This window comes from Coturnix japonica, chromosome 8 (assembly GCF_001577835.2).
Source record: "Coturnix japonica isolate 7356 chromosome 8, Coturnix japonica 2.1, whole genome shotgun sequence".
Taxonomy (NCBI): Eukaryota; Metazoa; Chordata; class Aves; order Galliformes; family Phasianidae; genus Coturnix; species Coturnix japonica.
Genome location: NC_029523.1, coordinates 7,193,408 through 7,217,087, shown reverse-complemented (window position 1 = coordinate 7,217,087; position 23,680 = coordinate 7,193,408). Strand labels below are relative to the sequence as shown.

At 48.0% G+C, this 23,680-nt stretch overlaps 2 protein-coding genes across 5 annotated transcripts in view; one reads left to right on the top strand and one right to left on the bottom strand.

The window, feature by feature from the left end:
• The window catches only part of COLGALT2 (collagen beta(1-O)galactosyltransferase 2), a 29,578-nt gene extending 11,591 nt beyond the window's left edge, over nt 1–17,987 (top strand). Inside the window, exons 1-12 of one of the 2 annotated variants that reach the window (XM_015869829.2) lie at nt 7,528–7,607; nt 8,788–8,898; nt 9,103–9,220; nt 9,497–9,631; nt 11,128–11,332; nt 12,955–13,074; nt 13,191–13,267; nt 14,462–14,568; nt 15,101–15,233; nt 15,371–15,498; nt 15,965–16,171; nt 16,540–17,987. In XM_015869829.2, the coding sequence (XP_015725315.2) occupies nt 7,540–7,607; nt 8,788–8,898; nt 9,103–9,220; nt 9,497–9,631; nt 11,128–11,332; nt 12,955–13,074; nt 13,191–13,267; nt 14,462–14,568; nt 15,101–15,233; nt 15,371–15,498; nt 15,965–16,171; nt 16,540–16,816 (1,686 nt within the window). In that variant the 5' untranslated portion in view covers nt 7,528–7,539 and the 3' untranslated portion in view covers nt 16,817–17,987. Of the gene's footprint in view, nt 1–7,527; nt 7,608–8,787; nt 8,899–9,102; nt 9,221–9,496; nt 9,632–11,127; nt 11,333–12,954; nt 13,075–13,190; nt 13,268–14,461; nt 14,569–15,100; nt 15,234–15,370; nt 15,499–15,964; nt 16,172–16,539 lie in introns of those variants that run through there. The other variant, XM_015869828.2, reaches the window with a different exon arrangement.
• Nucleotides 17,988–18,708: 721 nt separating this feature from the next.
• RGL1 (ral guanine nucleotide dissociation stimulator like 1) overlaps nt 18,709–23,680 on the bottom strand; it is a 59,228-nt gene continuing 54,256 nt past the window's right edge. For all 3 annotated transcript variants that reach the window (XM_015869824.2, XM_015869825.2, XM_015869827.2), the window contains 4 exons: nt 23,336–23,522; nt 21,341–21,595; nt 20,627–20,741; nt 18,709–20,198 (listed from right to left, as the gene is read on the bottom strand). In XM_015869824.2, coding sequence (XP_015725310.1) covers nt 20,011–20,198; nt 20,627–20,741; nt 21,341–21,595; nt 23,336–23,522 — 745 coding nt within the window. In that variant the 3' untranslated portion in view covers nt 18,709–20,010. The remainder of the gene's footprint in view (nt 20,199–20,626; nt 20,742–21,340; nt 21,596–23,335; nt 23,523–23,680) is intronic.

Genomic DNA, 23,680 nt, shown 5'->3' with positions numbered 1-23,680 from the left:
CTCAGCTGCTCTCATTTCCTCCCCATCTGGCAGGCAGCTGCCCAGGAGCAGCATGTGCTCCATGGCCATCCTCTGAGCTGTGCTTTCAGCCTCCTCCAGCAGCAGAACTGATGCAGGCACCTTGGACACCTTTGGAAGAGGCAGCTGAGAAACTGGTTTCTGTCTTTATTTCTCTGCACTGAATCTGGGGCTTTGTATTCCCTGCACTTGCCTTGTTTGCTTGTGGGCAGCCAGCAGCTCCCTGCCCTCCCAGGAAAGCAGGAGTGTTTACCATGTAACATGCCAGTGTTAAACTGGGCGTCTGGCACTAAGAATAGGCTTGTGGTGGTGAGGTGTCAGAAGTCAGGAGTTTGTAGCTATTGCTGCCTGCCTAGGTTGTACCAGGCATCACATTATACAAAGATGTAGATGTGGGCAGTGATTCTGGTGTGTGTATTGATATTGGCACTTCCAAGGCAAGCAAAAGAGAAATGGTTTTCTGTGGGCTGAACGCAAACCCTACACACTTTTCCTGTGGGAATGCAGGCCCCTGTGTAGCAAACTTGGACTTACATTAGATGGTGCTTTTCTCTTGAGTTACCTTTCACAAAGGCATAGAAATTAATTTCCAGGTGTCTACTGATCACAGTATGAAAACAACTGTTCTGTAGCCATTCTGAAGTTGAGTTCCTTTGAAAACATCCTGCTGACTTTGGCTGTTCCTGTTTTTTTAAGTCTAATGCCTGGTCCAATGCTCTCATGTATGTCAGCCTGATCTGCTCTGAGCATCAGGGAGGGTTTGCCACAACTGCTGTCCAAAAGTCTAAAGACGTGGTATTTTGCAGGCTGCTGCACAGCAAGTGTGTGTGTGAGCCCTTAAAGTCCTCCAGACCTGAACTGGAAGGTGTCTCAGCATTTGTGCTACGTTTCCCAGAAAGGAAGCTTTCCTGTTGAGGTTTCTTTGTCACATTTCTCTGCACCTGAGTATGTAGGCAGGCAGTGACTTGTAGAAGGTGAGCTCCGCAGGCTCAGTGCATTTTTCTCATTGACAGTGCTACTCAGCCTACAGCAACAGCCAAGGATTTCCTGGGTCCGCTGGAGAGGCAGGGTCTGCCTGGTACTCCAGCTGCTGAGCTGGCTTCGTGTCCTGCACTGGGGAGGCAATTGGTGTTGCCTTATCTCCACAGGGATTTTGTTGAAAGACCAATAGCTGCTTGGCTGCAGAGCAGGCTTGGTTTGTTGAAGCCAGGCTAGGAGATGGCATAGTGCATCACTCCAGGAGCATCAGGGACTCCTATCATGGCTTTTGCCTGATTGGCTCTTCCCTTTATTCTTGCTGGGATGTGTTTCTTGCCCTCCAACTGACTGTGTGGTAGGAAGCTTGCAGGGTGCGGAGAATGCTAAGGGGGCACCACACAGCTCCCCTTTGCCTCCAGCAGCTGGGTTGCATTGTGCTTATATCTGTGCTTTCAACAAGAGAAAGTCTGAGCTGAAAATGAAAGCAGGCATTCTGATGTGTGGAAGTGACTTACGTTCATTACTTATGCTCCACATAGGGAGGGAAATTGTACAACTTTGAAAACATGAATGAGAAATGTCAACTATGGAATGACTTCCTTGAAGTGGCAGAAGGCCAGTGAGCTGTGAGCTGAAGCTTGCTGAAGGTGAAAGGAATCTCCTGTGCATTTCAGCAGTGCTTGCATCATATATACATACAGACTGGAGGTTCCAGCGAGTCTCCCACTGATGCAAAAATATGAAATGCCATCGATCTTCATTACCTGCTCAACTCTGAGCATCTCTCACCCTTCTGAACAGTTTTTCTTCTCTTTCTAGAGGTAAAATCTTTCAGCATAGCCAAGTTTCCTTTGCTGCTTTACTTGTAGGAGAAACCAGTTATAGAACTGTAGAATTATTAAGGTTAGAGAAGACCTCCCAGGTCACCAAGTCCAACCCCAGCCTATCCCCACCATGCCAACAAACCATGTCCCTCAGTGCCACATCTCTATGGTTTTTGGACAGCTTCAGGGACAGTGATCCCACCATCTCCCTGTGCAGGTGATCCCATCCCCTTTGCTCAGCATCTCCCCATCACTCTGTGCTCCAGACCCTGCACAGCTCCATGTCCTTCTCTGGGAACAATCGAGGGCTTCAGTGTCTTTCTTGCAGTGAGGGGCTCAGAAGTGAACACAGCACTGATATACAGCCCCACTAGAGCTGAGTACTTGGGGATGATCACTCCTTGCTCCTGTTGGCTTTCCTTAAGTTTCTCTCACAGTTCCTATGTGCCTTTGGTACAGTTCTCTTCTCCAAATGTTCAATTTGAGTTTGATCTTGGAGAACACTCTTACTAGCACTCACATTCTTTTGTGGTCATGTTCTGGTTCAAGATGAAAATCACTGTGCTCCTATTAAGTTGGCTGAAAACCTTTGAGAACAAAGTCTCTATTGCTGTGTTTGGGCAAAGTTTTCGCTTGAAGGGGTCAGTCATTGTGTCCCATAGCATCCTGCCTTTTCCAGTTCACAGAGCAGGTTCCCAGCTGGTGAAGTCTGAATTTGCCTCTGCTCCAGGATTAGCTTTGTGCTCTAATTCCTCCTAATTAGAACCCTGAAATAGAATATTCAGTTTGTTTCCTGTTTTCTTACATTGTTCGATGAGGGCTGATGAACAAATAACTAAAATAGCTCTTTTATTTGCAGCTACAAAAAGTAAAGCACTGCATGGGTTGACATGGTCTGCCTGTCCCTCCTGCTCTGAGCATCTGGGGGTCCTTGAGCTGATGCTTTGTGCTGGGGTCAAGGCATCCTGCAGGAGCCCAGCACAGAGGTGGAGGGCTTACACCATGTATTCATATATTGGGGACCCTGGGTAACATGGTAAGGGCCTGTACACAATGTGCTCGTTTAAAGATCAGTGGGACCGTGCATCTTTAGATCCTAGCTTTCAAAATCTATCAGATTTTTGTTACCAGTACCGAGAATATTTTTAAACATCAGCATTCCTTCCCAGTGGCTTGCACACTATAATTAAGCTTGAACAGCATTAGCTGGTGTTTCAATTAGTATGGGTTGGAACAAGCTATCCCTTCAAAAACTGGGGTACTGTTGCAACTGATTCCTTGTTTGAGCCCTCTCAGGGGCCAGCCACAGCCCTGATTCAGTGCATAGGAAGCTCCCTGGGCTTTCGCTGTAGAAGTTGTTCCCTTGAAGCCAAGTTTGTTTAAAATACTTGCAAGACCAGGTGCAGTGTGTTGTATGTTTGAAAGCTCTGTCTGCAGTGGGATGATGATGGAAAGAGCTGGAGTGAGACAAAGAGTGGCTTTGGGATGGAGGGGGCAGAACCTGCTTTGCACTGGAGTGAGAATTTCCCCACTACAGAAGCTGGGGAGGTGTGAATTTTTGGCTGTCTGGTGCAGCTATGAGCAGCTCTCATGGCTTTTCTGAGCAGACGTTGGTTGATTCCTCTGTTGTGTCTTTTAGAGGCTGCTGTGCGTGCCTGCTGGGCTGAAGCACGAATCTGGCACAGCCCTGTGCTAATGGTAGCAGCTCAGTGGCTTGAGGCCTTGCTGCTACATCCTACAGCCATCATTAGTGTACTGGCAAGTTGTGCTTCTGAGGTCAGTCTCCAGGAACTTCATCTCTTCTTTCTGCATATACAGAAGTGTCTCCCCTCCCTGGTGTTGCGTTACTCTGGGTTGGAAGCCAGGAATGTTTAGGAGATTTCTTGGGTAGAGCACAAAGAGCAGAGACCTTGGTGTGTTTTTATGTGTACATTTATATACATCTGTAAGTCATTCCCTCACTTAGGTTTGGAAGGTCGCTGGATGCTGTTAGATTGCTGCTGCTTCCAGCAAAATCTGCTATCCATGAGTGGCTGAAGGCAAAGGAGAATGTGTTAGAGAGGAGACATTTGTTGCATTCCTGCATTATGAGGTCCTCCTCTTGGACAGCTTCCCAGGCTGGGAGCTGTGCTGCTCCTGTGCCTCCATGCTGCTGCTGGGGCTCCCACCACCCCCGCTGGGATCTGGCAGCCCAGGGACCCGGCTAATGTGGGAAAAAGCACCAGACCTGCTAACACAGCAAAGGCAACAAAATCCCACACTGAAAAACAAGGTACTCCTGAAAGCCTGTCTCAAATTAAGGGAAACCCTGGGATGTATGCTGGGTTGCTGCAAAGCCAAAGAAGTCTGACACAGTTTGACTCCTAGCAGCGTGATTAAATGCTAGAACAGTTCTCTGAATGTGAGCCTGAATGCTGGGTCCTTACTAATGAAGTGTTGTGAGTGTAATTGTGCAGACTATGCAGTGGTAAGAAAAGCTGACATCTGCTTGACCTGTGAGCTGGCTTGGTGGATCCCACTGTGTATTGATTGCTTCCTGATCCCATGGATACCTGAAGGAGGTGTCCTTCACAGGTCAGTAGCTGCAGGGCACAGTTGATGGTCCAGAGTGCAAAAATGAAGCCAACAGAGCATTTCCTTGCCCTGTAGGATCCGTGCCTTTTCTTCCCATCTCTCTCAGCTGTGCTGTTCTCTACTCAAGGTAATTCATCTCTGGCTCACAGTGGAAATTACCAGTGTGATGGTTTTGGTGTTTTGGAATTGGTTCTCTAAGTCTGGCAGCGTTCAAACAAAAAGGCAGGGAGAGATGAGTCACCTGTTACTTTATTTACTGCTTGTTTTGGGAAATCCAAGCGTAAGTTTGCATTTGACTCGTATTAACTCCACTCATTTTTGCAATTATTTTTGTCAGGGCTGAATTCATGGCCAGAATAAGCACAGCCACCAGTCAGGGGGCTGCTGGGCCCTGGGGGCTGTGTGCTCAGCCTGCCCTGAGCTGCAGGGGTGGCTGGGGGCAGTGGTGGGCTCTGGCTTCAGATCCTAACAACTCAAGGGGACTGAAGTCTTACAGAACTGGAAGTCCCTTGCACAACATGCACAAGGTGTGCAGTGTTCTACACCTAACAGGGGGGGATCTCTGCTGCCATTTTCTTTGCTACGTAACCTCTCTCTGAGTTCTTTATTGCTGTTCTCTGCTTTGGAAAATGGCCAATGCTCAATTTTTGTCCTCAGTTTGTATTCCAGCTGTTAGGAGGGATCTAATAGGTTTTCCATTGGCTTTGGGCTACTCTCTGGGTGAGACCCTGGGATGGAGGGCACATGCCCAACCACAGCAACAGATGTCTTCTTTGCTGTATGTCATTCTCAGTGAATCCCTGACCATCAGCATCCTGTCCATTGTCACTCATCATGCTTCCTACCGAGGTGCCTCAGGTTGGCTCCCATTGGAGCAGATGGCTTGGCACTGGCTGCATTCAGCAGCACAGATTGTTCTGCCCTATTACAGTACATTGCAGGGAAGAAGGACCCCACTCCCTCTCATCCTGCAACCCTCAGAGTGTGGCCAAGAAAGAAAAGGATCCCTCTTACAGCTCTAGCGTTTGCAGCCCAGCAGCCTCCAGTCTTAGCTTTGCTCTGCACTCTGCAGACCTTGATCATGAAGTACTTGCCACTGTTTGCTAATGGAGATGGTTGGTAATGTTACATCCAGTAGGAAAATTACTGCAGGTCTCTGGCCTTGGGGTTTCCCACAAGTGGTGCTGCAGTGTGACCTAGACTGCTGAGCAGCCAAAGGCACACAGCATTGGGTTTGTCCTGTAGTACTTTTCCCATAGCGATGCTGAAGGGTAAAAAGAACCAACAATTAAACCTCCTCTAACCTGGTACCTGAGGTATAAATAACATGTAAATAGCCAGGGAGGGCAGGCTGTACTCTGGAGAAATGAAAAAGTGGATGTTCTTTTCATCTCTCTTTTTGAGGATGAAAAGAGGAGAACCATCAGAGCCTGAATTAACTTGCAAACACAGTGTGGAGGTGTTGTCAGGTTAAAAATACAAGCAGTCCATGAAATGCGGTCTGCCCTGTGCTGCTGCTCGCATGTTATTTAATTAAAGCAGTGGGAGCTCAGCGTTTTGCTTAATTTTCCACTATTCATGGTGCTCGAGTTTTTTGGGAGGGGGTTACTTTGCTCAGTGTGGACAATGAGGACTTGTGTCTCTGCTAAAGAGTGCTGCTAAAAGCCAAAGTAAATACTGGAGTGGTTGTAGTTGTGCTGACATAACCCCCTATATGAATGTTCTTACTCAAGCTTTTTTTTTTATATCTAATTTAACTTCTATTTATTGGAAATAAGTTTAGATCTGTGTGGAAAAAGCTGCCATGTTACTGGGGTTGGAGCGTTCATCGGAGGTCTGTTCTACTTTTATTACCCTTTTCTTGTTGTGCAAAATGTGGCAGGAGATGAGGGGTTTTTTTTCTTACATTCCACCAGTCTTTCCTGGTTAAGTCACACAGGCTTTAGGTGTAAAATTGGCAGGAGACCGATCCAAATATCAAACAGTGCAGCCAGCAGGAGCCGGAGGTGCTCGTCCCTCCGTGCTCAGCACTGCTGGGGCCGCACATCAAGAGCTGCGTTCAGTTGTGGGCCCCTCACTGCAAGAAAAGACATTGAGGCCCTGGAGCGTGTCCAGAGAAGGGCAGGGAGCTGTGCAGGCTCTGGAGCACAAGTCTGAATATTGAATATTAGAAGTTTCTTCTCCAAAAGTGCAGGGAGGCACTACTGGCACAGACTGGCCCAGGGAGGTGGTGGGATCACCATCCCTGGAGGTGTTGGAGAGCCATGGTGATGTGGCACTGAGGGATGTGGGCACTGGCATGGTGGGATGGGCTGGAGTTGGACTTGGTGATCGCAGAGGTCTTTTCCAACCTTAATGTTGCTACGATTTTGCTTGTTGTAGTGCAGAAGTCATCGATGTATCCTATACCTCTTTAGAGAAATTTAGTTTTTAAATCTTCTGCAACAATTAATAGTTGCAGGCAGAGCATTTTGGCCTTGAATGTAGTTTACCTGTGTTTTTTCCATCCAGTGGTGTTGCAAGCATCATAGTTGCTATTTCTTCTAGGGAAGTAAGTGGGCTGCAGTGGTACAGGTATTGCAGTAGAAGTGCCAGTTTCTCTTGATGTTAAATGTGAATTGTCCCCAAACTAACAGTGATAATTGTTGTACTGTTCATTTCTTTATGTGTGAGTTTTTGTTTGTTTTTTTAGGCTTGAAGTCGGAAAAACAACGATTTGCCAAACTACTAGTCATAGGGCATGTTTCATCCAGGGCCTGACAAACTGTGTTGCCTTGGAGCACTTTGGGCTCAGAAGTGCTGATGGGTGGATAGTCCTAGAGGCAGCAGTCCCTTGTGCAAGAGCATTGGCTCACTAGTGTCTTCCAAAGGCTCTACTGGGCTGTGAATTTGCCTTCCATATAACACCACCGTTACAGCCTGGGCAGTAAAATGCCATTTTTCTTCTAGCAGTTTCATTGTGGACAGATGGAGAGATGCCTCCAGGTTCCCATTCCCATGTCCCACTTCTGGCTGGAGGCCGTCAGCTCTTAGATTAGAAAAGACCTCTAAGATCATCTTGTCCAACCATCCCCCTACCACCAATACTGCCTATTAACCATGTTCATAAGTACCACATCTACACATTTCTTGTATACTTCCAGGGATGGTCTTGTGGACTCATTGTGAGAGCCTGCTCAGTGGGACCAGCCTGGCTGTGGCAAAGAGCATGCTGTAAGCTGGGCTCCGGCCTTTTTCTTCCTCCTGTTGTCTCTGCTGGGTTTGCATGATGCCTGATAGTGGTGTGGCCCTGCTGTGTGGCAGGAGCCTCTTGCTGTGGCTCCAGGGATGGCCAGGAACAAAAAGCCATTTTCACAAAAAGCCATTTTTTCATGGTTCTCTGTGGTATTTGAGGAATGCTGGAGCTGTTGCTCAGTGCCTGCGCAGCTGGAGCGTAGGAGGGAAGTGGAACAAGACCAATGAAATGCATGTGGTTGAGGGAGGGCCAACTGAGTGCACTGAAATGGGGCTTGGGTGGTTGGCCTGAACTGTGTGCAATTCACAGAGCTGTCTGATTTCATCTGTTCTGCTCAGCAGCAAGCGGCAGTTTCTGTCTCGCTCAACATCCATGCCATCTAGGTTTGAAGTGGGGTCTGATGAGGAGCTTGGTAAAAAGCAAATCCCAACATCATGGCTGACAACACCACCCTTGCTCTACCACTCAGAGCAAGAGCAGATAACAGGAAGCAAGATACCAACATCTATTTTCTTGCTGCTTTCCTATTTTTTGTTTTAATAAACAGGAATCAGCATTCAACAAATAAGCTTCCTGTCCCTGAGTGATTGTGTTGCTCTGAGAATTCATTTGTTAAATTTAACCCAGTGTTTATACTCCTGAAGGAGTAGGAGGGGACTGCCAATTCTCAGTGGAGCATCCAGAGCTGTGGTGGTGCAGGATGTGCCCTTCTATGGGGGCAGTGCTTTGCTTTCTGGCCAGGAACAGTGAGCAGCCCTTCAGCTTAAGGGAATGTGCTATTGGATCAATCACAGCTGTGTGAGCAGCTGGACTGAGGTCCCAAGCCCAGGGCTCTGTGCTGAAGAGAAGCAGCTGGGAAAAGCATCAGCTTGGTCACGTGCAACTGAAAGGCTGTCACAAGTCTGTGAGCATACAAGTTGGAGGGGACCTTTAATGGGCATCTAGTCCAACTCCCCTGCGCTGAATAGGGGATGCCCACAGCTCAGTCAGATTTGCCTGTAAGAAATAGTTCTGCCTAGGGCAACCCATGTACCAGCTGGGAAATGTGAAGGAACTGGAGCCCAACCTTCCTGGCAGCATTCTGGGCCAAACAGGCAGACACTGCTCCTGGTGCCTAAATCTTGTATGAACTGAGCTCGCTGTGCTCTTATTTTCCAGGGTGGCCACTGACCACAATGCTGATAATACCACCGCAATCCTTAGGGAGTGGCTGAAGAATGTGCAGAACCTCTACCATGACGTGGAGTGGAGGCCAATGGAAGACCCTCAGTGAGTACTGCAGCAGGGGCTGGCTCTTGGAAGCATAGCCCACATTCCCTAGGTGCAATCCTGCTCTCCAACCAGGGGATGCATTCAGTCAACTTGCATGTTTTACTTTGTGGGGTCCGTCCCATTGCCTGAGGTGACTCTGCTGTTTTCTTTGCAAAGAAGGCAGCAAGAGTGCTGTGCTTTTTTGACTGCTTTCTTTGCTAGGTCCTACCCAGAAGAAATGGGACCAAAACACTGGCCAAGCTCTCGGTTCACCCACGTGATGAAGCTGCGTCAGGCTGCTCTGCGTGCAGCGCGGGAGAAGTGGTCAGACTACATCCTGGTAAATAAAACCTTGCATTTCTCACCATCCTCAGGCTGAAGCCATTCAGGCCATCCCTCTGGTCTAAGGGAGCAGTGGAGTGGAGCAGCTGTGTGGAGATGGGTGCCTGTGGTGGTGGCTTCCCCACAGCAAGTTGTGTCCTGCCATGTCAGACCCACCAGCTCAGTGCTTTTTGCCAATACCTCACACTTCTGGCTGCCATGTTCCTTGGCAAAGCACCAGGAGAAGTGTATGTCTACATCTAATAACAAACTTATTTTCCTCTTCCTTCTCTAGTTTCTCGATACGGATAATTTACTGACCAACCCAGAAACTCTGAACCTGCTGATATCAGAAAACAAGACCTTGGTGGCACCGATGCTGGAGTCTCGCTTTCTGTATTCCAACTTCTGGTGTGGCATCACCCCCCAGGCAAGTAGTTGGGTGGATGGGTCACGGTGACTGCAAGCTGGGGCTTCCTCACTTGAAAACACCACATCTGATGGGGATCTGATCTTGTGCTGGATCTGAGGGATGCTGTTCCTCAGCTGAAACCCGAAGAAGCAATACAATCCCACTACCTATGTTTGTTTGTTTAAAAAAAAGTATATACTAACATACAGCAAGTGATTTTTCTCGTGTGTGAGCAAGATTTATGTGTTATGAGTCTCTGTGTGTGTGTGCTGAGGGGTGTGTGCAGAAGACAGAAGTGCTAAGGGAAGTGCTAAGGCCAGAAATTAGAGTTGGGTGTTACCTTCTCTTATACTACAGGAAAGGTAGGATTTTAGTGTGAGAGTCATTAATGCAGAAGGGCAAATCTATCTCTATCCCATCTGAAAACTCGGCTCTCTGGAGGTGGGTTGGGTATTAGGAGAAGTTTTTTTCTCAAGAAAAGTGGTTGGCTATTGGCACAGACTGCCCAAGGAGTGATGGGATCAACATCCTAGGGGCTGTTCCAGAGCTATGGAGATGCCACAGGTCTGCCTGATAGCTGGGGTGGTAGTAGAGTAACATAAGAGAATGGCAAACATGAATGATACCTCCCCACAATGTTTTTCCATCCTCTAAAAATCACAGCTTGATTTGTGTGGGTATAAAAATAGCAGGAAAGGATCCTAAACTTCCCAAATTCTTGGGAGTTTCATGTAGAGATAAGAGGTTTGTGGATGGTGTTAGTGATTCCATGGGCTTTTTTGGCGTTGTTTTAAGTTGGAAATAGTAACTTCATGGTGAAGGCATTTTCTTTTAGGTTTTTAAGGTTGACTGCTGAGACAGCCAGGTTTTCCACTGATGTAAATCAGCATTTCTTCACGGACTGAAGTGGTTCACGGCCTGTGTGCACCAGCCTCAGCCCTGGCCCTGGGAGTCCCTGTCCAGTAGGAAGATTCCATTGACACCAGCACTAGCTGCAAAAAGAGGAAGGGGGAAAAAAACAGCAGCAAATGTGTCTGGCAGAATGTGAGGAGGAAAAAGCTGGGGCTTTTTCAGCTGGGGCTGAGCTCAAGAAGTGGGTGTGAAACCTACTTGCCCTGTGCAGGTGCTATTGTGGCAGACATGGAGTGCCCTTTGTGACTGCTGCGTGTGAACAGTGCTCCCAGGATCAGACCCGAATGTCTGAATGCAGAGTGCTGTGGAGAGAGCCAAGGGAACACAACACTGTTCCAGGTTTGAAGTGCTCTTGGTTTTGCAGTGGGAAAGTCTGAGTTTCCAATAGCTGCTAAAAGAGAGAGAAGGTTGAGCTTTATCTTTTAGGACAGGAATTGTTTCTAAACGCTTGACTGAACCTATCCAATTAGGGAATGCTTGAAAGTCTGTGAACTGGGCACTGATCCACCTCTGCTGGGGAGAACAAAGGGTGAGAGCTTTTGCTGGAGAGCATCTTTGCAGCAAATCTCTTGCAACGAGTGGCATTCTTGTTGTGTTTGCAGGGCTATTACAAAAGGACCCTGGATTACCCCTTGATCCGGGAGTGGAAGAGAACAGGATGTTTTGCTGTCCCGATGATCCATTCCACGTTCCTCATTGACCTGAGGAAGGAGGCCTCCACCAAGCTGATGTTCTACCCGCCTCACCAGGACTACACCTGGAGCTTTGATGATATCATGGTCTTTGCTTTCTCCAGTCGTCAAGCAGGTACACCTTGGAGCCTTTGCTGGGAAGGATTCACTAACAGATGTGCAGAGGTCTGCAGAGGCTCCCTGAGCACAGGGCAGGGCAGGAGGCTGCTGGTTATGTGTGTCTATCTCTGAAAGAGGAGTTTTTCAGCTCGACCTGAAATGCAGGGGTGTGGGGGATGCTCCTGATGCCTGAACACGGCTGTGGGTCCTGTCAGTGCTCTACAAAGGCAGCCAGTAACACCAGCATCTTCAGCTTTTCCACCACTTCTCACACTAATGGGTTTTTAGTGTAATAACAGATCTAGTGAGTGAGTCCCCCTCCCCATTTTGAGGTAGCTTTGCTATTTCAAAGTAGCCTTTATCCCAGAAGGAGCAGAAATACTGACATGAATGTATACAGATTAACAGAGTTTAAACCAGCGGAAGATGTGAGCAGAGATAGGCGAGCCAGATAAGCTTAGCTGATAAGATCAGTGCGAAATCAATTCATGTCAGCAGGTAGCAGTTTTTTATTCTGCCATTCACCATAACTGCAGTTGACAACTGGATGTGCTTTGGCAAGCATTGCAGCCAGCAGTGTTCTTACAGAACTGCAAGAGGTGGGAACATGGGGTTCATTAGTGCAGACAGTTCTAGAATACCAATCACGTGGGTTCAGGCAGTGGTGAGTTAATAAAAGGGCCTTATCAGAGCTCAATGAAAACAAGTATTTTCCCTTCTTTTCCTTAAGCGTTTTTGAGCAGGTTGCCTGATCACAGGTTGGAAAGGATCTCTCTGATCCCTAAGGCCAACCCCAGCACACTGTGCCCAATAACCACATCCCTCAATCCCACATCCCCATGGGTCTGGAACCCCCCACAGGGACAGTGACCCCACAGCTCCCTGGGCAGCTGTGCCAGTGCCTAGACTTGGCATTTCCAAGGTGGTTATCAGTCATTTTCCTCAGTGTTCTTTGCTGACACAGGTAAAAATGTCTAATCTTTATTTCCCAGCCAAAACAAACAGAAGTGAGGAAGATGTCTGCTTGCAAAGCCCCTGCTGAATCTTTTGCAGAGGCAGTGGCAGGGCCTGTAGCTGCACGGATGACCCAGGCTTTGCAGCTCCGTCCTGTGTGACCCCAGGCAGGGCCTCCTGTCACCCAGAGGAATAACAAGACATCCAGCAGGATTACTTCTTTCCGCCTGACCTTCACTACTTGCAGCTTGCATCAGGCTCTGCTTTTACTAAAAGCCCGTTCTGCCCTCTGCTGTAGGATCACTTTGAATGCAAAGGCTAAAAAAGACCCCCTTCTTTGGTCTCTCTCCTAGAGAAATCTTGACTGGTTAAAAACACCTGCTGCTAGGGAGTGAGTAGATATCATTCTCATAGGAGAGGCCAGATTCCACTACCCAACAGAACAGAAAATGGCACAGCGACGTTCATAGGATCATAGCATGTATTAGCTGAACTGAAAGGCCACAGGGATTGCTGAACTGCACACAGCACCACCAGCCATCCCCAGCCCCTCTGGCTGAGAGCAGTGCCCAATGCTCACAGAACTGTGCCCACCACCATGGGGTTGTGACTGTGCATCAACAGAACAGTGAAATCTGCCCATAAAAGACCCAGCTCTCATTTCTCTTCTTCTACAATCCTCAGGAATTCAGATGTTCATCTGCAACCGTGAGCACTATGGTTTCCTTCCCATGCCCTTGAAATCACACCAGACGCTGCAAGAAGAGACTGAGAACTTTGTGCACACACTGATAGAGGCTATGAGTAAGTGGCTGCACCCCGCTGTGCTGGAGCCCCCAGTGAATGTCTGCAGACACCTTCAGTTATATCAACTAAGTGTGTACATCCAGGTGATGGTTGGGATCTCTCCTCTCTTTCAGTTGATCGTCCTCCCATTGAACCCTCTCAGTATGTCTCTGTTCCACCAAAACACCCTGACAAGATGGGATTTGATGAAGTAAGGAGCCTGTTTTGCTGTCATTGCTTTCCCATCTATTACGTATTCCTTGTAAGCTGAGCTTCCAGATGTTTTCCTTGGAGTATAGTATGCTTTTACATCATTAGTTCTTTCCCAATCACTCCCTTTTGGACTCTAACTTTATGCACGGAGAAAGCAGCAGCCCTTATTGGGGAGAAGCTGTGCTGGGCAGCCACACAGCCAGTCAGGTCTGTGAGCACTTGGTGCTCTGTTCACAAGTGCTGATCCTTGTGTTTTGTGACCAAAAAAACGTCTTTTGGGAAATCTCTTCTGCTCTTAAATGACAGAAGAGAACGATTTCTTCAGTTTTGTTGCTTATTCTGCTACATCTGTTTACACAGCCCGCATAGAGAAGCGGGAGCCCAGCTTGGCTGTGTCTGTGTTTGCAGTGCAGCTGGTGTAGGTTTTTTTCCACGTTGCCCTTTGTGGCTGTGCTGTATTTATCTAGTTTATTATTTTTGCATTTGTACTGAGCTGGAATTCAAGCTGCTTCTTACTGGGATGAGGTTTTGCTGCACGACATACAAAGCTGCACTTGTACGTGTCTGCCTGGGGCTGAAAAATATCCACCCTCCTCCCCCTCTGCTGTTTACCTACAAGCGAGGGCTTCAGCCCTCCACCAAGGAGTCTGTGTCCTCCAGGTTTGGGCTGAGCCCTGCCCAGACGTGTCTTTTCCAGGTCTTGGCTATCTGCTCTGGCAAGGAGAGCAGTGGAATTTCAGTGGCTGAAGTAGTGACAAAAATCCTCTCTTTATGTTGTCCTTGTGCTTGGATGGTGGCCCTGCTGGTAATCCTAAATATGGGCAGTTGCATCTTAGTGGAGAGACATGTGGGTTAGTGTTTAGCTGGAGCTGACCATTGTACTCTGTGTTAAATACAAATCAAAACATCCTATGTATGTCTTTATACAACACAGGCTTGGTTTCTTTGCAGCTGGAAAAGTAACATTCCCCTGTTCTGTATGGACTGGTTTTAGACAAAGAACAAACCTCTCACCTTCCCCCTCAAAATCAGCCCCAGTTTGGGGACAGATTCTAAACTCTGGAACAAAACCAAACCTGCTATTTGAATGAGTTCCATTCTTCCCATGGGGCTGCTGGAAAAAAGAGTGGATCAGGACTCTCTGTCCATCCTCCCAAACCAGGAGGCTGATGTCTTTTCCCATTCAACCCAGATTTTCATGATCAATCTGAAGCGTCGGAAGGACAGGCGGGACCGGATGCTGCGGACACTCTATGAACAGGAGATTGCGGTCAAGATAGTGGAGGCTGTGGATGGAAAGTGAGTTCACAGCAGCCCTCCAGTACTTGGGGGGAGGTTTATAGCAGGAAGACTGACTTTGTACATGGTCTGATTGCAGTAGGAGAAGGGGAAATGGATTTAGAATAAAAGAGGGGATATTTCGGTCAATATTAGGGGGAAATTTCTTACTCAAAGGCAGTGGGGTGCTGATACTGCTGCCCACAGCTGTGTGTGCCCATCTCTGGGGGTGCTCTTGGATGTGGCTCTGGTTTGAGCTGAGCTCTCCTCTGAGCTGAGGAAGGGATTTGTTAACCTGATACAGCCCTATCCCTGAGCACTCTACTGTAAGGTGTGTTAGGGCATTTTTATAATGAGAAAGAAGAGCATGCATTTTAGGTCTGAAGTTGCACAGGTTCCTGGAGGAGAGAGGAACCCATATGGATGTAATGGTCTTTGGGTCCTGGGTATCCATCAGTTTTTCCCAGAACGTCAGCAGCATTTCCCATTTTGCCTCTGTGTCTGGCTTAAGATGTGACTGTTCTGCAATGGTGACACATACTCTGTTTTTCAGAGCACTGAACACGAGTCAGCTCAAAGCTCTCAGCATCGACATGCTGCCAGGGTACCGGGACCCTTACTCTTCCCGGCCACTGACTAGGGGAGAAATCGGCTGCTTCCTCAGCCATTACTACATCTGGAAGGAGGTAAGAGGTTGGTGGGTGTGTTCTGCTTCCCTGCCTGCAGGATCTGGGAGCAATTGCCAGGTCATGCTGACACCCAGAGATCCCAGGGTATGAGAAGTGTTCTGGGGCTGTCACTGATCTGTGCCCTTGTGTTGCAGGTGGTGAACAGAGGACTGGAGAAGACACTCGTTATTGAGGACGATGTGCGCTTTGAACACCAGTTTAAAAGGAAGCTGATGAAACTGATGGATGACATAGAACAAGCTCAACTAGACTGGGAGCTTATGTAAGTGGCTGGCCCCAGGCACCTGGGAGCCGCTGGGCACACAGATGGGTGCAGCATGCCATGCCATGGCACAGGTGCAGCTTCAGTGGGCTCTTACATTGGGAGAGATGCGCTCCCTGGGGCAGACTGGAGAGCCCCAGCTGTAGTGGGGGCTGTTAGTACCCTCTGTTGGCAGTGCTGGTTGGTCCCAGAGGTGTCAGAGATGCTGCTGTGGCAGAGGAGCTGTCACTGACTGGTCCTGGGGTTGGACCAAGGCATTCAGTGCCCTTACAGAGCCTTTCACAGCTGTGCCACTGCTAGGTTACAGTGTGGCTGTCTGGAAGCGCTGCGGGATGGTGGTCTGGGAGCAGGGATGGCTTTTTGTGTTGACTCTGCCCTGTCCTGCTGGAAACAAACAGCTGCATGCAGCAACAGTTGCTGCAGGTCTGCTTCAATTCAAGCTTTTGTGGTCTCTTCACCCTTTCAGCTACATTGGCCGGAAAAGAATGCAGGTGCAGCAGCCCGAGAAAGCAGTTCCCAACGTCATGAACCTCGTGGAAGCTGATTACTCATATTGGACCCTGGGGTATGCAATCTCTTTCCAAGGGGCTCAGAAGCTAATTGGAGCGGAGCCTTTCAGCAAGATGCTGCCCGTGGATGAGTTTTTGCCAGTCATGTACAACAAGCACCCTGTGTAAGTAGGATACCTCTGTGGCTTGTGTTGGCATATGCTGGGACTTGCTGAATGGTCTTAAAGTGGATGGCATCGATGTATCTCACTTCTGCAACCTGGCTGGGGGAGTAAGGCAGTGGGGCTGTGTGTCTGCCTGGTGCAGGGCCTGTGGGCCATTCTGAGGTGCTTGCTGTCTGGTAACAGCGGCTTTGTCTGCAGCACTATAAGACTGTGTCCCCAACCCTGCAGAGGGTCAGACCTGCCCTAGACCAACCCCAGCACTACCTTGCTGCCCTGGGACCTGTCTGCTCTGCGGGTTGGCTTGTGGCTCCAAGTGGTGGCACTGATGGATGTGCACTCAGCTCTTGATGATTTTTCTCCCCCTTTAGAGCGAAGTACATGGAGTATTACGAGTCCAGAGACTTGAAGGCTTTTTCAGCAGAACCCTTGCTCGTTTACCCCACCCACTACACAGGGCAGCCCGGCTACCTCAGTGACACAGAGACCTCCACCATCTGGGATAACGAGACCGTGTCAACGGACTGGGACAGGACACACTCCTGGAAGTCACGGCAGCAGGGCCAGATCCATGGCGAGGCGCAGAACAAGGACGCCCTGCCACCCCAGTCCTCCCTCAACGTGCCATCTTCCAGGGATGAACTATAACTGCCTGCTTCCCTTGGGCTCAGCCCAACCTGCCTCAGACTTTGGCTTTTCACCTTTGGAAGTTGTAGAGCAGCTGTTTGCAGGGCCCCCATCATCCTGCGTGGGACGGTGCGGCAGGGCTGCTGGGTTGGGCCCTGTGGGGTTGGATCCAGTTGGGTTGGACCTGGTTGGGCTGTCGCTCACTGGGCTGCTTTTCCAGGACCGTGGGGAAACGAAGGAGGAAAAAAGGGTGTTCCAGACAGGCAGAGATCTGAACAAAAGCCTTTGCAAGCTTTTGATTAAAAAAAAAAAGAAAGAAAAAAAATATTCCTTGAATGACATCTTTCTACAGTACTTTGTGTAGAATGTTGTATTTATAAAAATTAATATATAGAGGTGTACAAGTGTTCATACCTTTCTGGATAGCTGTAACTGGGCTGCTGTGTAGCTTTTCTCCTTGTAGGTCTGCAGGCATTTATAACCCTGTTCATGAGAGAAACTGCAGGGAGTGTTTGAGTTAGGAGGTTTTGTTTTGTCATATCAGTGGTTTCCAATAACACTCCATACACTGGAGCAGTGCTCCAAGTGTAGTGTCGTCTTCTCTTCATACTTCTGCAGGGAAGCAGTCCTGGCTTCCCCTCTGAATGTCAAAGCTGCCCGGATCCCATTCAGATGGGCTGCTGGCCCAGAACGGATGTGTTGGTGTATCAGAGAACCTGCAGAGCAGCAGGCAGAGCAGTGCTGCCACTTGTATTTCCTCTGCACTCCAAAGGGAACACGTTCTGCTTCCTCCCCCTTCCATGTGTTCCTCTGGGACGGAAAGGCAACTTGTCTTGATATTTTCTCATGGAAAGAGCAAATGTCTTTATTTTTTGAGTGGGTGCTGATGTCCTTGCTGTTCGCTTTTGTGACAGCAGAGTTGTGATGTTGATGTTTTGAAGAGGTTTGGGAGCAGGCAAGGTGGCCGTGTGCTGCAACTCTGGGCCACTCTCCTGCATGGCAGCATAGAGCCTCGCTGCCAGCTGACCTGTACAGTTGATCTGTGTGTTGTTGGTTTGTTGTGTTGTTTGTTTGTTTTTTAATTTCTTGTTTGTTTTTAATAATTCCCGATCCATGTTGTGCTTTCTGCTCAAAAACAACGTGTTATTACCTGTCAGCGGGTCTGATAATACATAGAACCTGGTGCAAGAAATGCAGCTGTGTGCACTCTTCTTTGGGTGGGAGCAGGCACTGCTCATGCTTGGTTTGGCTGACAAAGAGTTTTCCATTCAAGCCCAAACTGGTGCAGTCAAGAGCTTTCCCAGGGGAGGCAGAAGGAGCTGGGAACTTGAGACAGTTAATGTGGTGATGCTGGAAAGAAGGGCATTAATGGAAGGGTATGACTACTGACACGTAGTAGTAATAAAGCCTAGGAGAAGGACATAGATTAACTTAAGGCAAATATCAGTGAAAAAAATATTTATATGCTTATTGTATAAAGATTACAGGTAAGCAGTAAAAAATAATATATATATATATATATGTATAATGTTCTGGGGAGGGGTCATTTTAAAATCAAGACCATTTACCTTTCAGCTTAATACATGCATGCAATGGTGGAGTTAGCAAGATGCTGTACAGACATCAGTGCGTTCTTACACTGAAATGCAAAGAAAACCACTTCTGCTGTAAACTTGTGCAAACCCTTGGCACGTGTGAGGGGTTGGTTACAAACTCGGGCCTCCCTCGCTTACCTAAGTCCAGTTTTAGTTTTTACAAGGACTGTGCCCTGGGTGGTGCCTCCTGTAAAGGCAGTGTGCAAAATGGCACATGCGCTCTTGCTTACATCACGTGTTTATCATAGACTGCTGATGTACTCTGAGCCCAGTTTGGACATGGCAGATGCAGAGCAGGTAGAAGAAAAGCCCCAGACGTGTAAAATTCTGAGTTTATTGGAACTAACACTAACATATCCCAAAGGCGGTCTTGTTCAGTAAGGGCTGTTTACAGTGCCCTGTCTCATCTATGGCTTTATAAAATCAAACTTCCCTCTTTCCAGGGAAGCCTGGACATGGGAAGACACTCCAGGGATGTGTTCATGGGGAACAGATGGTTAAATTCTTTATTCCAGCTGAAAGGATGTACCACGTCAGAAAATTCATTTATAGGTATATACAAAGAGCAAGGGCGTTGGCTGGAAGTTATGCATAGTAACGCTACAAGGATATAAAATCTGTTTGGGGGGTAATCCTAGAAATCTGGCTATTTATTTCCTCTCAATACCCACTTTTAAGATAGAAGGTAGTGTAGTTGCCTCCCCTGGAATGGAAAAGGCGGAGTTAGTTATGTGGGAAAGTTCTCCTGAATATTGATTGCACATTACAAAGAGGTACATCAGTCATATCAGAATGCATGCAGAGGCATCGACTTCTGTTGAGTGGGTTAGCCAAGCAAAAGGAGAACCATACGGCAGTGGCATTGAAGTCCATATGTGTAGTGTTGAGTGCCTTCTTCATGAACAAATCATGACATTCATGTGAAAGCAAGCAGTCTTCTCTTTTAATGTTCTTTGGAAAAAAAAAAATAATAATGCAAAGTAGGTAATTTTCTAGCTTTGAACAAGTGCAAATAGAAGGCTGCCAGCAGTATGAAGGCAATGCACGTGCTTGCAGTCGCTTCTTCCTTCTCCACAGTTGAGCGTTTTGGGGCTGTACCCACACTGCCTTGCCATAGGTGCACTCTGTGGAGCTCACCCCTTCTTGTGACCCAGCATTCTCCTTGGGCTGTGTGGACCAGGGGGAACTCCTGCTCCCTTCTGGGAGAACAGGCCTGTGGCTTTTCTTCTCCAGTTACATAAAAATAAACTTAGGTATTCTCATTGTGTGTAATACTGGCACAAAGAAAAGGTTTTCTCACGCAAGAAGTAGGCTTATGTGGTGTTCTGAGTACAAACATTGCAGTCCTGTTTTCCCCTCTAGCTGGGGTTTCTCACCTTCCTAGGCTAATGTGCAAAACAAAATAATCCTAGTCTGGCCTGTCCTGTAAACCCATGTCTGTCCAGCTGCAGGTGAAGAGACTCATATCTGCCTGGATGACAACCAAATGCTCACTTGGCATTTGTTTCCAATGTTTTCAGCGTTGAATACTGACACATTCACCTGCTGCAATTCTGTAATACTGGATGGTAGCGCAGGTAGGGTTCTCAACCAGTTCAACTCAGAGCCACGGCATCCACCTCAGAGTGTGATTTTGCTGTTCCTGTTACTCCAGCACCCCCGTTTGGCAGTTCTGGGGAGCGTCAGGCTGGATCTGCTCCTCATTTTCACCTGCTCGTCAGTGGGAGTTTTTTTCCTCAGCAGGAAGTCAAAGTTCACCTGGCTGTTCATGGCATAGAATACGTTGGCGCTGTCTGGGATCACCAGCTCTGCAACAGAAGGACCAGAGCTAGTGTTCACTGGTGGTAGTGCACAATGCAGGAGAGAACGGAGAGCTGATGAACAGATGCTTGCAAGCAGCTGAGCAGTGCTGCCCCTTTCTGCTGCTGTGCCTTGTCAGAAACAGGAGAGAAGGGCTATGGAGGATGAGAGGCAGAAGCAGCAGCAAGGATCCAGGCTGTGCCCTGCCCCTGTGGGCAGGCTGCTTGGCTCAGGGGAAGGCAAGCAGCTCTGGAGGTGGTTGTGCCCACAAAGCACACATACACAGGGCTGCTGGGAAGCCCATGAGCACGCTCTCCTTATAGAAGGCAAGGTGCTGGCAGGCCATGCTGCATCATCCCCACACAGTGGCAACTGTAATAACGCAGCACTTTACCTCTTCCTTAAAAATGGAGCAGCAGCAGTTCTGCCTTCCTACCTTTGTCCTCAGAGATGACCTGTACAAGCTCATACTCCGCGGCTGCATCAGATTCCAGGTTGTGCTTTGACATAGCTCGCTGGATGACAGCAGGAGTTTTATCTTGGCTGGTTAGCTGCAAAGAGAGACAGGTTTGTAGTGAGAAGTTCTGCTTGTTCACTTTTATATAATGACTTAATGATCAGCAAAGGCCTGTCTCTGCAGCCCACTTGGCCTTGCAAAAGGTTTTAGAGAACTGAGAAATTCTGATGGGTCAGTATCATAGGAGTAGACAGATACTCCTAAACACTAAGTTATGGTATCTATGACGCTTACTTACTGTTATTTTAATTCAAGAAGACAGATGTTGTATGGGCAGAGCCAGCGGTAAATCACACTGTCTGCTTCCCAGAGCAACCACTCTGAGAGATGTTATTCTTGCTAGCCATAATCTCCTATACAATTAACTGCCCCATCTGCTGTTTGCAGACATCAGTTAATTTGGAGCCCCACTGTGCTAAATACCTTCTTTGACATCCTGCAAAGATTTTTGGCCTTGTAACTTAGAGTACTGTCTGCAGTGGAGCTCTGGTGTACCCGGAACAGACGTGAGGTTCTGCAGGGCCTTATGAAGTCAAAGGGAAGATTTACCTCTTGGAGGCAGAATTTGGCAGGCCCCCAGAAGAAACTGCTCTTTGCAATTTGGAGAGGACAGAGCTGTTGCACACCACTCACCATGATGCTCTTGTACATATTGCCGTTGTTGTCTTCCACGCTGATTCGGATGATGCAGGTGTCCTCGTTCTGCTGGTTGTAAACAGGGGGCAGTACTGTCGAGGTAATGGATGTCACGGAGATGGAGCGCTTGTGGATCTTGGGGTTGGAGGACGAGAAGGGAGGGGACAGGATTATGTTGGTTAAAGATGGCAGCCCCGAGGAGGATGTGTCCATGGAATGGATGGAGGAACAAGAGGAGGAGGATTCCGAGAGCTGCACAACAGGAAAAGAAACACAGTTACAATCTGGACCTTGTGTATGTGTGCATGTGTTGCTCTGAAGGGAGAACACAGTAACATAGGAGGCATATGCAAATCCTCACTGCTCTGCGCTCTGTCCAGCACATTGGCTGTGGTATTACCTCCAAACAAACAATAACAACAAAAAAAACCCCAGAAAAATAAAGAATTGATTCACTTCAGCATTTTAGTGCTTACTTTCTTCCCATTTGGTGAGCTGCCCATAGTTTGAGATGGCCAGAAGGTGGCAGCAGAAACAAGGAGCAGAGTGGGCTCCTGGCTGGCTGGGTGTGGGAAGGGCACTGCTCTGCAGCAAGACCCACAGGGAACTGGACTTATGAGTGCTGTGAAAATGCACATACATATACACAAACACATCCCTCCTCGTCTGCCCCTGCTCCTTATCTATTCTTTATGCCTCCTCCCCTCCCCCTGAAGTGCAGCGTTTCACCATTTTCTTCCATACGCCTTGCTTAGAAACTGTGGCCTGGAGGTTCCCTCTCCAACTCATGCTTCAAATCCACTTTAACAACCACTGTTTGAATGACTTAGTGAGATGGATGCTGATGTTTGGGACCTTGTGCTCCATTTGGTTTATGAATGCTAAAGGCAATTTCATTTAAAATAGCCATAAGCTCAAGCCCAAACATCCCTAAAATATCTTCAACATGACTTGGAACAAAAAGGAAGAGTCTGCCTGTAGGGAAGGCCTCCCAGAGGATCCACCAAACAGATCTCACCTGCTGCCTTCCCAATTTTACACTTTGCCTGTCCAGAATGTACCAGAGTATGGCCAGCCCATTTGCTGTCAGCATACTCGCAGCTTCATCTCTATACCTTTACAACCACATTGTTGGGGGACATCCCAGCTGCCTATGTGCAGGGCATGGGGCTCACCCAAGCCATAAAAAGGAAAAGGGGGGGGACTTCCTGGCTTGCTGGTGCAGTGTATTTCTTTTAGGGGCAGCTGCAGCAGCCCTGCCTGCTTTGGGATGACACAGTGCTGTCACCAGCACATACATGAGCTAACAGACAGGCTTTCTTCAGTTGATAAAGTCAAGTTCCCTTTTCCAGATAGATCTGCATCAATTGCTTCAGCACAATAAACATTGCAGCAGGCTGCTTAGCACAGAAGAGCTCACTGAACCTGAGCCAGCCTGGGGTGAAATGACCTGCTACTGATTCACTCATGTTCTGATGATCACATCTCCTGTTTCCTTTGGTTTTGCTTGGGGGAGCCTACAGATCCTCTGCCCTTATCACTGCTAACGTCACACTGCTGTGTGCTGGAGAGAAGTGCCACCATCTGCATGCAGGATGCTCTGGCTCCTCACCCCAGTTCCTATGGTTCCAAGGTAGAAATGCTGCCAGTCTGCCCCATCCCTCCCAAAAAGCATGATTGGGGGGGGCTGACAAATTAACTCCATACTACTCCAAAGCTTCCTCTAAAACCAAAAACACCATCAGGAACTGCATTAAAATCTGGTTTCACGGAAGGCAAACTGCAGTCCGCCTGGTATCCTGGCAACACAAAAGGGATTGTTCAAAAAACCCCGACTGGATCACTTCCATTTTTACACAGTTATTTTTAGAGTCTCTCTACTCCCTTAAAAGCAGTGCCCTAATCAAGACTCAAGGCTTGGGCAAATATCTAGGTGCAGTATCAACAGCCTGCCTTTGTCTAACAGTGCTGGCAATAAGCCCCAGGCTGTACCTTTTTCTGTGGCTCATCAGGAGTGTCTATGGGAGTGACGCAGACTTCTTCAGATTCAGAGTGGTTAGACTCACAGGATGACACACTGACCGAGTCCATGCTCTCACCAGAGCTCCCACTTGGAGTTGATTTGTGTTGCTCTTTGGTGGGCGTGCTGCTGGTGATCACCTCAGAGCCCAGAAACAGTCTAATATAGAAAACAAAGCATCACAGCCAGTAAGCAAAAGCAGAACAGAACTGGGTTGAGCAAAGCTGTCATTTGGTGCAAAAGCTTTTGTACTGTTTTGCTTTTCTATCTTGAGTGGCCTATTGTTTTCATTTCCTCTCTACTGTTTATATCATTTG